A 12,288-nucleotide genomic window follows, 5' to 3' on the forward strand; every position below is an offset into this window, starting at 1 on the left:
GGAGAACATGGATTTCCACTTGCTCAGATGCCCTTGTTATTTAGCAAGAGCCTTGTCAGATAATTACAGCCTGGCCTAGCTAGGAAAACAAAAACCTTTTGGCCCAGTGACGCTTTGTGATATTACAATGGCACTTAATTAACAAAAAGTTTTCGCTGTTAGTGTAAAGAAAAAATGGCAACAGAAGACAATTATCATGAAATGATTTTGTTTCACCCATTTTTATTTAGTTTTATTGTGTGTGTATAGAATAAAAAGCTAGTTTATCTGCAAATGTACTTAAAGGAGAAAATATATTAATAAAATTACATCTAGGTATATGCAGGAGAGAAATGCTGTAATCAACCAATGTCTATAAAATGGAAATATTTGCTATATAAAGCAACGGATCTTTCAACATTTCTGGAGGATGAGATGAGAGGAGCTCATTTTTGTTTTTTAAACCTCAAGTGATCAAAGGTATAGCCGGAAGATGACAGCAAATTAAATACTGTGTTGTTTTTTTTTTTAAAGATTTTATTTATTTATTTGAGACAGAGAGAATGAGAGAGACAGAGAGCACATGAGAGGGGGGAGGGTCAGAGGGAGAAGCAGGCTCCCCGCCGAGCAGGGAGCCCGATGCGGGACTCGATCCCGGGACTCCAGGATCATGACCTGAGCCGAAGGCAGTCGTTTAACCAACTGAGCCACCCAGGCGCCCTAAATACTGTGGTTTTGAATATGATGGATAATAAAAGAAATTAAAGTCCTTCAAATTCTCACACTTAGGCACAAACACTTTCAGATCCTGTGGTAGAAACAAGTTTGACTTCTAGGAAGACCTTGAGGGTGTGTGATTGTGCTGGATAAAGGCGAGGAATAGAGCATCCCCTTTTCAGAATTTTGCTGCCTTTCTCTCTCTTCTAAACCACATTTTCCTTTGAGAAATATATCATTGTCTTTCCCTACCCAGACTTACTATTGCACACTTCTCAGCAGACTTGTGAATGTCTAAAAACAAAACCTTACCCCAGAATGCTTTTGAGATAGGTCATCCTGCCTCATCTTTGATCCGGGCTGGCCCTCCTCATTTACACTGAGGCACTGGACTGGCTTTGGTCACGGGGGGTGCAGTCAGTGTTAAGTGGGTCTGGACAAAGCTACATGTTCCATAAAGAACTGTGGAACGATCGGAATTGCTACTGGATGTCAGAGTGACCCATGCAGATTGCAGGAGGCAGCGTGGCTGGGAGAAACAACTCATGCTTTTCAAGAGGTATGTCAGATTGTCTCCAGGTCACTTGGCTCTTGACCTTCAGGACTGAATGAGGAGGAATCCCTAGACGGTTGGGCATTTGGGCCTGTGCTTAAGGAAGGTTGATGAATTGTACTAGGGAGATGTCTGGGTGAGTCACAGAATGAAGCATTTAAAAAGGATAGGACTCAAATGAAAATAAAAATAAAAGGAACGGGATTCTTGTTCCCAAACTCAAGGACAGACTGAGAGGGCTAGACCTTGAGAAATGGAAAGATCAAGTGGAGATCAGGTCGGGAACATGACAGAGCTGAGGAATGCTTGGGTGGGTAATGAGAGGACAGTGGAAGGCAGGCAAGGGTCAGGACTGCTGGACCAGGGAGGGAAGAGACTATCTGTTAGTTCTTTATTTCTCTCTCCACCCCCGTCTCCTTCCCAAAAAGCATTTGAACTAGTGGAATGGAGAAAAACAGAAAGGGGTAAACAAAGAATTACAGAGGAAGGAAGGAAGGAAGGAAGGAAGGGAGGAAGGGAGGAAGGGAGGGGGGAAAGAAGGAAGGGAAGGAAGTTAGGAAGGGAAGGAAGGAAGGGAAGGAAGAGAAAGAAAAGAAGAAAGAAAGGGTAGAAACGAATGAGAAAGGATGGCAAAATCATGCTTAGGTGGCTTTGAGGAAGAGTTATGGGCCCATGAGAGAAGAGGATAAGAAAGTATCTAGATGAGGTCAGACAGGGGGAGAAGCAGAAGCTACAAGTCATAAAACACAAGAGTGAGGAGCCAGCAGCCGCACTGGTCTTTGCTGAGAGTAACTACTGTCACCGCCTTTAAAGGTCACTTGGATGCCCCTTCCTTTTCCTGCTGAGGAGATGGGGGTACAGGGTGGGTAATGCAGAGAGTTGTTTCTTTTGCACTGCCCCATCATCTGCCCTCACAGAGTTATGTGGGATGCAGGGGAGATGACATGGAGAAGGTCCTACACTGGAGATGAGCTGTCCAGGTGTTCCTATTGCTTCTTCCTCCCAATTCCTCTGGATTTGGGGGCTCTAGGTATAAAAACAGGGTCTGTATACTTGCATATGCTCACGATATACTGAGGTTACCATGCCCAAAGATACAGCGAGATTACTTTAAAATGAACATGGTGGATGTTATACATCCCGATGATGCTGCCCTTCAAAGTTGTCTATGCATTGCAGCTCCTTATACCAATGCCTGCCTAATATATTTAAGTTGAGAAATGAATTGTGGCTGTTCTTGCTCGAAGTTTTGGACCAACTGAGGAAACACACAAGGAAAAGACAAACTAATGAGTATGGAGAGATGCCTTTTAAAATCTCAAATGGATTACTGGACACCACCCCAGTGGCTTTGGCTTGTTCCGAAAAGAAAAAAACATCCACTCCCAAGGGACGATGGTACGCTTCCAACCACACTTTGAAAGAAAAGTGTTCTGGCTTCTAAAGATGACCCCAGAAGAGATGAACTAAAAAATATCTGGGCAGTGATAACATCCTTGGAATACGTGCCCAGGCTTTTAAAGGTGATTTCCTTGAAGGTGGAACACTGTAAGTTTTGGTGTGGTTATGAAAAAAAAAAAAAATTGGTCCTATGATTGTTTTACATAACCACTTGGGAAAAGAGAGAAGTCCCAGATATTTCTGAATCTGCTCTCAAGGACGGAGATGGGTAAAGCATGGCAGAGGACAGGGGAAGTTTCTCTTCTATCCATCTCCTACAGGCTGTGTCTTCTCGAACAGGCTTGCTGCATCCGCATGTATGACAGAGTGGCTTGTGCGGGAGGCCCAGTTTGGCGGACTTGCCCTCTCCAAGGTGAGTGAGGTTCTGGGAGTGCGGGGGTCATGGAAAGAACTTACCTCCCTGTGCAAGTTTACCCATAGATGGAAACTCTACTCATTTGTGAGAGGTGTCACAGATTGTGAAGGAGGAGGAAAAGATGTTTTAAAAGTAAAGCTGTAAATACTACTCTCTAATGCTTGCAATAGACCACAAGGCCAATCGGAATGTGAGATCTTAAGACAAAGGGAGGCAAGTGAAATGCAAGTCAGTGACTGCAGAGGTTGGGAGAGCCAGGAAATAAAAGGCCACATGCTCTGCTTTGACAATTCTCCTTTCAATAAAGATAATGGGGTTCAAAGAGAAATTAGTGGCTTTTTGACAAAAATATGAAAACTGGTCTCACGTGTTCATTTAGTTCATTAACAAGGTGTCTTTTTTTATGGCAAGTGCTATGAAAGGTGCTAGCTAATATCTACTTTTTCCAAGCACCGAGATTTAAGTATTTTTATAGAGAATCTGCTCCATAATCCAGAATTTTATGTAAGTAAGCTACATAAACTCCATGTTTTATTTAGTTTGGGGTCTGATTTCTAAATCATTGCTAGATAGTTCTTCTGATTAAGACAAAATGTCCCAGAAAGCAAAATCTCCCTTTGCGATCCCTCTCAAACATCCCCCAATTCCCACTTCTGGTTGCATGAACTCACAAATACACACTCACTCGTGAATGCACATACAAGCACGAAATGTAACTTGGGCCTGGGGTCATAACTGTGTCACTCTTTCATACCGTCAGGGCAGACCATGTTTATTTTTCTATCATCGATTATAACTTATTTTTATCTAAACTAAAGCTTTCTTAGTTCATCATATCACTAATGAGTACAATTAAGAGATAGGCCCTCAGCATCTCATAGCATTTTCTTCACAGTTAATGAAGTGCATGGTCTTACAGATCCATTCACACAATCCATCCACTCCTCTCCTGCCCACGTGCTCAGGTAACTCACATGCCTATGTGACCACAGCCAGATTCACAGCTGCACTGAAGATTCTCCCAGGACCCCCTTTTGTGCATGTGTGAGGCCACAAGAATTTTGCTAGTTCTTCATGACAGGGCTGATGAATCTGAGGGCCGTGACCTAGCTAAGTTCTACATTTATATAAAGTGTCTGCCCCCTATCCTCATGTAGCAGAGCTGGGATCTACTTGCCAATGTCGATTTGGATTATAGGTGCGGTTTACTGCATGGGCGAGCTCTGTTAAAAAGAGAAAGATTGCAGAGTTGGCTTCATCTCAAACGTCTGTGTGTGATTCACAGACATCTGTGTCTCCCTGAGAAATAACTTTTTCACAACCAGAGCTGTCCAACAGAGAAACAAGCCACTTCCTATGGGAGTGAACTCCCCCTAATGGGAAGTAGTCGGGCACAGCTGTTTCTCAGGGCTGTGGGGAAGGCCATCCAGCACTGGGTGGGGAGGCAGAGCCTTCCTGAGATTTGGGGATGCTACATTTATGATGGAGGTGGCATCCAGTCACACGGGTGACGGGGAAAGGGCACTCCATTAGGGTCTGCTCTTGCACGGTGAGCTGTTCGGAAAAGCAAGGCACCAGGTGTGTTCCAAAGTAGGATCTAACGGAAGACGTTTGTGTTGGCCTTTTGAGTCAAGCATCGGTGCGTGGAACGAGCTCTAAGGCTCAGGTGATACGGTGGGACGACAGAGCAGAGCGTGGTGGGCTGGCAGCCGAGAGCAAGTCTGAGTGGTATACTGAGACCCTTTGGACAGAGAGATGCTGCAGTCCCCACACTGGCTGACGTCGTCACTATTTGATCACCTGCTGAGCCACCTCTTCGCCTGTGGATGTGTCTCCACTCCTCTCCTGCCCACATGCTCTTAATATCGACTCCGGGTGCGGCATCCTCACCTGGTGGAAGGCGTCATTCTTAAGTTCTGCTTTCTGCTTTTCCCCTGGAGGAACTCAAGCTCAGTGCTAAGTGAGGAGAACCGCCCTCAGGCTCTGTATGTAGGATTTGAAAAGCACAGGTCTGGGGGCCTGCTTGAGGAAGCAGGGAGTGAAGAAGAGCAAATCTCCCTCTAAAAATGTGCTTTTGCCCAGAACTGTTTCTAAGTTAGGGGAATTTCCTGAAGTCTGAGAGAGCCAGAGTGAACGTTCTTCTTAAGTACAGCGTTTTGGTGAAGTCCATGTGTGACAATACCACTGTAACCACAAAGGAATTTACCACAGGAAGTATCCCAGCTGTTGCTTATTAGCATTAGAACAAATTACACAAAGCAAATTGTTAGCAGACATGTTTCCATAATATTTAACTGGTGGCAATAAATAAGAGAGATTCTCCTTCAAGTAAACGTTAGACTTTCAAAAATCCAGCTTCCAGTTGTCCATGAAGGAATCGTCTTCGATTGGGGTAACCACTGGAGGGAAGGACTCCTTGGAAGCTGGGGCTCCCAGGGCTCTTCCCTGGACAGCACAGCCCGAAGTGATGCTGGAAGCTGAGCGGCTGTGTGTGAGTGCAGCGGGGCGTCGGCCCTGGGGTGACATCACAAGACGGAAACCGGAATGGCGGCATCTCTAGACGTCTGACCATCTGCGGGATTCACCTCTGGGGTTCTCAAGTGGCCTTCTCATGCCACCGGGGATAGGGGACATAGCAAGACCACAGCAGAGCTGGGCAACCACTCGGTTCTTGGAGTGTGCTTATAACAAAAAATAAACCACATCCACCAACAGGCTTTCTTTCACGCCTTAACAAAACATTGCAGCTTTACAAAGTTCATCTAGTCCCTCACCATCCCATGTCTTGTTATCAGAGGTTAGAAAAAAAGGTGCGTCCAATCTCTTCATCCTGTCACCCCTCTAGGGAAGAGCTGAAGAAGTGCCCTGTCAGAGCATTTGTCACCTGCTCACACGTACGAAAACCTGGCTGGGTAGAAATAAAGCAGAATACTTCCATCTTTCAAGACCTTCCGGCAGTGACTAAACTCCAGTCCTTGGTCACCTCCGGGCATTTCCAGTTATCTCCAGAGAGATGACAAATTTCTCCTCAAGCAATCTCAAAAAATCATTTTAAAAATGACTTTAATTTTAAAAAGTAAGAAAGATTCCATACAGCACATAAATACAAAAATAGGTTATTGCAGCTTCAAGGGTTGGGACTGTGAGAGGAGGTGCTCTTTTATCGTTTTCCTAAGAAATTTATAGTTGTGTCTTCCTTCTCTCACCGGTTTCCTTCTCAAGCAAACCAACCTTAGCTCAGGACTCCTTCCCAATAGATTTAAATAGCGTATTTGGTTCTCCTGAGGAGCTCTTCGCTCCTTCCTGATGAAAGGGGAAAAACCTTGGCGGCGCTGCTGAAGAGAAATGGTGGGAGCCTGGTGAACTCTCTGGTGGGCACTAAACAAGGCGCTCAAGACGTCTGTTCCCTGCCCCGCGGCTCCCCGGCCGGGGGGGGGGGGGGGGGGGGGGCGCTAGGCAGCACCACCTGAGGGAGGCCGGCCCAGAGCCCGGCACCGTCCCCAGCGGCCTCCAGGGCGCACCCTGCTGGCAGTAAAGGGGATACCTCGTCCCAACCGCCGAGAGCGGGTTCTGCCTCCCAAGTTCCAAACTGGGGAGGCATTTTAAACCAAGCAAAGCGAATAGCTGACACGCGCTCAGCCTCTTCCTTAGGCTCTTCCAACCACTGTGTTAGGGGACACACACACACACACACACACACCCTACATCTTCTACCTGAAGTCTTCACAAAGGGATTCATGTACTTATGAAATATTTAAAATGAATTTAGGCAATAGAATTGTCTCTAGATTTTTTTTTAAAGTGTTTAACAGAAACGGGTGATTGGACATGTCTGGACACGAACACACACACCCACACACTCTAATTTGGAATTATGCAAAACTATATCATTATTCACCACAACCTGAAACACAGCTACCGCAGTGGAATAACAAGTACCGTATCCTTACAAGTGTGAGGCTCCCGAAATAAGCTCACATTTGGACGAGAGTGACACACATGGCCTGACTCTTGAAGGTCCATTTAGAAGAAATGGCCTGGCATGTTTTACATTTGCTGAGCTATTTAGCTGCCTGGTTTGACAAGATTTTTGAAAGGGGTGAAAATTAATTATAATTGCAGTATTGCTACAATAGTTTTGTTGGCTAATTGCATTTCAGTGCAAAAACAGGCAAGGAGGAATTTCCTCCCTGGGTTATTTTCTGATATGGCAGATTCATTTTAAGAGTAATGAGATTTTTAAAAAGTCAAACCTTAAATATCATGGCTTCAGCAATCTGTCCTGCTTAAAGTTTAATGCAAAATGAGATCGCACCTCCGTGAGAGCAGTTACACGTGAACATGGATCCAGTTTTCTCCTAGACTTGAGATGAGAAAAATCTCTCTCCCCTGGAAACTACTCAAAGTATCTCTTTGACATTGTTTGGGGATGATTTTAATTTGGGAGCACCAATGTTCATGCCTTTGTAGTGAGAGAGGCACTGGTGAGGGTGGGTAGGAAGTTTTGAAAGTCAACGAGGTATATGTTGATGAAAGAGGCATGACAAGTTTCAGAGGACTGAGCAAAAAACAGCGGATGGGCTGTCGTGGGGTTTTCTGGATCTCACTATTTTCACACTGGCAGTTCTGAATACATAAACTAGCCGTGGCCTTTTGAGGGGACTGATCTAACTCCAGACCATCCATGAGCACTCATAATGAACAAACTTTGAGGGGCAGAGTCATTTTGTCACTTTAGAATCTTGGAAGACTCTGTCCCCGAGGCCTGATTCAAGGTAGGATTGTCAGGTGCCGAAAGCAACAGACACTAAGCCCTTCCACAACCTGATGACTCAAGCTCAGGTCGGTGAGCAGGGGTAGGACGTGGTCCTCCTTCCCGTCTCGGTCATGCTTTAAGTCCAGCCACCATTTGTGTGCCTAAAAAAAGGATTTTGCTAGGATGTGCTTTCTCAAATATTGCTCGTCAAAGTGGGTCTAACAGCATGGCATGGAATCTTCCTTATGGTCTTCCTCCAAGTTCTAACTGATTTACAGAAGATCAGTATGCAAATCTAGCCTGGTTGGCCTCAAGGCTGCACAGCTCCTGTCCCGCACAAGGGCACCCGGTTGAGAGGAAATCCCCCCCTGCTCCGTTCATCACCTGAGACCCCCTGCTTGGCTGCATCCCCGGAGAAAGGTGTGCTTTTTCTAATTTGCATTTGGGCCAAGGGGGGCCTTGAGTTTTCTTTGATCCTCGCCCTCCCAGAGATTGCAGAGTCTAGTATCCATCTCCTCACCTCTAACACTGTGGATGTTTTTAAGGAAGAGGATATGCCCATGGCAAAGGTGAATTCATTTTGAAAATGTGTTTCCTCTTCAGCAAGGGAGGACGAATAAAAGAAAGAGGGTAAGAGAGGAAGGAGAAGGATAAAAAGAATGGAGATGAGGTTGCCCTCTGCCTCGTAAACTGGGGACTTGTTGTCCTTCCTTGGACACAGCTGCAAAGGGGTGAAAAATTGATTTTTTCCTATTACTCCGCGGCGAGGAAGGAAAACCTATTTGTAAATGGAATTAAACCCAATAACAGCATGTCTGTGTATTTGTTGAGAACTAGAAAAATTAGCCAGCGGTACAACTACACAATCCAGCAATGTAACAAGAAATCAACACTCTCCCATTTCAAAGCTTATCTGAGACACTTTTCTAATTTTTTTAAAGAAACACCCATGGGCTAAACGTCACTAAGACTCTTCAGCGTGCCAACACATCAACACCCCAGTAAGGACTCTGAAAGGGAAGGAACTCCAAAGCCCCATCTGGGAAGAACATACTTCCAAATTTTTGCCTTTGCTGCTTGGGCATCTCAGTCAGTCAATAATGACTGGATATGAACTAGAACGTTCTAGAAGATAGTTTCTTCCCCAAGTTGCAATCTGTGGTGCTGACTGTGGAAGAAATTCTCCATGTCTGTGCGCTAGATCTTGTTCACAGAGACCCTAACCCGTCCACTAAGTACTAAATCAGCAGGCTGCTGCTGGGAGGGTCCTGAAACTTCATTAGCAGTCTGCCCTCTAGTGGGACAACACAGTACTTCGGATAACTAGGAATAGAAAAAGATTTTTTTCTTCTCTTTCAGAGAGCGAAAGAATTCAAGTTTTCCAGATAGTGCAAGGTGAGGAGGCGTGTTTCCTCGGAGGACAGCTTCCAGAGCTGAATTAAGCAAGGCTCACAATGACAGGTCCCTGGGGCAGAGTTAAAGACAGGTGGTGCTATGGTGGAGTCCCTGTAGAGACAAAGGTCTTTCTTCTCACATCCTTGGAACCCTCCAAGGTTCTCCGTGGGCTGTAGCATTGGGTTCCCTGATCTCTCATCATAAAAATAGGACCCATTCTCAGAGCAACCAACCTATAAAAATGCTAAAATAATAGGCTTTTCCATTATTTTTTTGGCAAATCATTAACACAGAGGAGCCTTTCAAAAGGGCCATGTTGAATTTTTTTAAAAGGCAGAGATGCACAAGTTTTATAAAAAGACCCAGTCTTTGTGGCTGTTATTTTTCAGGAGAGAATCCATTTTGTGATGGTGCTGGATGTTGGTAAGGCAGAAGATGATCTTGAGACCTGTTGTCTGGACTTTGCTTCTATCTTTGTAAAAACCTTCAGAATTTGGCTTGCTTCAGTTTATCAATATGGTAGCAGAGTTTCAGCGCGGGTCCCAGTTTCAGACCCAAGTACTTCATGATCATATCGCTCTTCAGCAACAAGAGTGCATTGCCATCAATCTCCTGGCGGAACAGGATCAGAAACAAGAAAATCCAGAAGATGGTCAGATTTATCAAACAGTGGCTACGGTTAACAGACGGTCAGGGGATGAGGTAAGGGAATATGGATTCACTCAGGCACACATTCTCTTAGTCCCAAGGCAATATCTTCTTTTAAAAAATAAAGCAAACAAATACTGTGTTCCTCTTCCCATAATCTCCCTGAGGTCATACGACACACTGGATTTTTCATATTCCTGCTCCCGATTGAAGGAACAAAACATAAACCCCAGTTATGTTCCCAATATGCCCCCTGTGATGTTTATCTCCTTATCTGCTTTAGGGCTTAAGGAGCAAAAAGTTTGCAATGGACTTAACGTTTGTGTTCCTCACCCAAATTCAAATGTTGCAATCCTACCCACCCCCCATGTGACGGTATTTGAAGGTGGAGGTTAGGCCAAACTAGAAGGCAGGTCAGCCTGAGTTCAAGCCCCAGGCCGATGTGACGGTATTTAGAGGTGGGGACTTTGGGAGGTCATGAGGTCATGAAGGTGGAGCCCTCAGGAATAGGATTAGTATCCTTCTACAGCAAGATGGCAGTCTGCAACACGGAAGAAGGCTTCCCACCCTGATCTTGGACTTCCAGCCTCCAGAGCTGAGGAATACATTGCTCTTGTTCATAAGCCAGCCGGTCTACGGCCCTTTGTTATAGTAGCCTGAACAGACTAAGACAAAGTGTCATCCATCAGCTGGACCCCGAAACTAGCAATGACCCTTCCATTTCAGGTGCTGGTATGAGGCCTTGGTATTCTTTCCATCACCCTAATCTCTTTGTTTCTTTTCTTGGTAAGCCCACCGACCTTGAGCTGATTCCCAAATTGCTAATTGCACTTGATGAGGGATTTCAGGTGTTTGGCCCTGTTAATAATACCAGGTGGCATACAACTAAATAATGCACCTGCTTCATCTCAGGGTTTAGCACAACGAACTACTAAGGGGATGCCAGCCCCTTGAGATCGTGGTATCATTCCCATTTGTCTCTGAAAATGGTGACCCTCCAGAACGCATGTTCGATTCATGAACCTAGTAAGGCTCGGTTTCCTCACTCACCCATACTGTTATTTTCAGGTCACAAGAGACAAAGATAGTTTGGGTGCTCAGGTCAGGGGAAGAGGCAGTTACAGGACTCCTACAACTATGTGAGGGCCCCCCCGCCCCTCTCATGCATCTAGCCAGCCAGCCAGAAGCACCCACTTTGTATCACTCACTCTCTGTGTCGTTGGCAAAATGGCAGAGTGGGCAAATCTCATCTGTGGGCCTAATCTTCTCTCTTCCCCCCACCTCCTAGACTTCCACCATGCCCTACCACTCTGGAAGACAGCCAGACTCCTCCCACTCAGATCCGTCTCAACGTAACCCTCTCTGGGGTCCTTGTTCTCAAGGCCCCCCTGTCCAGTGACATCAGATATATTGCTAATGAAATGTGAGGGTCGGGTTAGAGGAGGAGTCTCCCCAGATCTGAGAACATGGTTTCTATGACAGAATCACCAAATAAAAGTAAGAGACAGGAGGAGGAATCATGGTAACTGTGGTAGGCCAGAATGACGCTCCCTCGCTTCCCCCCCCAAGGTGTCTACGTCCTGCTCCCTGAAGCTGGGAGTATGTTAGGTTACCTGGCAAAAGGCAATTAAGGTTGCTAATGAGCTGGCTTTAAAATAGGGGGAATATCCTGGATTACCGGGTGGGACAGACAGTGTAATCACCAGGATCCTTAAAAGTGGAAGAAGAAATCAGAAGAGAGAACCGGAGTTGGCAGCCTGGGAAGGACTCGCCTGATGCTGCTGGATTTGAGGACAAGGGCCGAGCCATACAGGGCCAAGAAATGAGGGTGGATCCAGATGCGGGAAAAGGCAGGGAAACGAATTCTCCCTCGAGTTTCCAGAAAGCAATTGTCATCCCTGCAGACGCCTTGACCTCAACCCACTGAGACCCTGGTCAGACTTGCGACCCACTGAACTGGAAGATGATAAGTCTGTGTTGTTCTAAGCTAGATGTTCGTGGTAACTGGTGATAGTAGCAAATGGAAAACTGGCAGAGTAAGCTGGGCAGATGCAGTATTAATTACTACCTACCTACTTTTTTTTTTCATTTACCATCTTTATATATTTCAGATTCTCCTAGTTTTGTGAATACGTGTGAACGAAGGCTAGCTACAAGCCAGGCATCGTGCTGAACACCTGACGGGTGTCTTCTCATCGAATCCTCCAAGCAGCTTAGGAATCTGTGCTATTACAGTTCGCCTGGCATATTGTACGTGTGCTATAAATGTCGAATGACCAGCCAGACGGATGGATGGGCAGGAAAACAGGCACTCCTAATAAAGGCCAAAACGAGGGAACAGATGGGACAAATATCCCTTCTTAAAAACAAAACTATGTGGTTGTTCTGCTCTGAGAAGCCTGTGGCTCCATCTGGCCTCCCCAG

General features: G+C 45.6%; 1 protein-coding gene across 12 annotated transcripts in view; it reads right to left on the reverse strand.

Annotated features, from left to right (window-relative positions):
• Window positions 1-495: 495 nt before the first annotated feature.
• SCML4 (Scm polycomb group protein like 4) overlaps window positions 496-12,288 on the reverse strand; it is a 111,998-nt gene continuing 100,205 nt past the window's right edge. For 9 of the 12 annotated variants that reach the window (XR_014147879.1, XR_014147875.1, XR_014147873.1 and 6 more), the window contains one exon: window positions 496-9,828. Coding sequence is in view for 2 of the 12 variants with exons in the window: in XM_081828756.1 (XP_081684882.1) it covers window positions 9,703-9,828 (126 nt within the window). In the remaining 10 variants the exon portion in view is untranslated. Of the gene's footprint in view, window positions 9,829-11,936; window positions 12,179-12,288 lie in introns of all 12 variants that reach the window. The other 3 variants (XM_081828756.1, XM_081828755.1, XR_014147880.1) reach the window with 2 other exon arrangements.

This window comes from Leptonychotes weddellii, chromosome 8 (assembly GCF_054177405.1).
Source record: "Leptonychotes weddellii isolate Sample4059 chromosome 8, ASM5417740v2, whole genome shotgun sequence".
In the NCBI taxonomy this organism is placed as follows: Eukaryota; Metazoa; Chordata; class Mammalia; order Carnivora; family Phocidae; genus Leptonychotes; species Leptonychotes weddellii.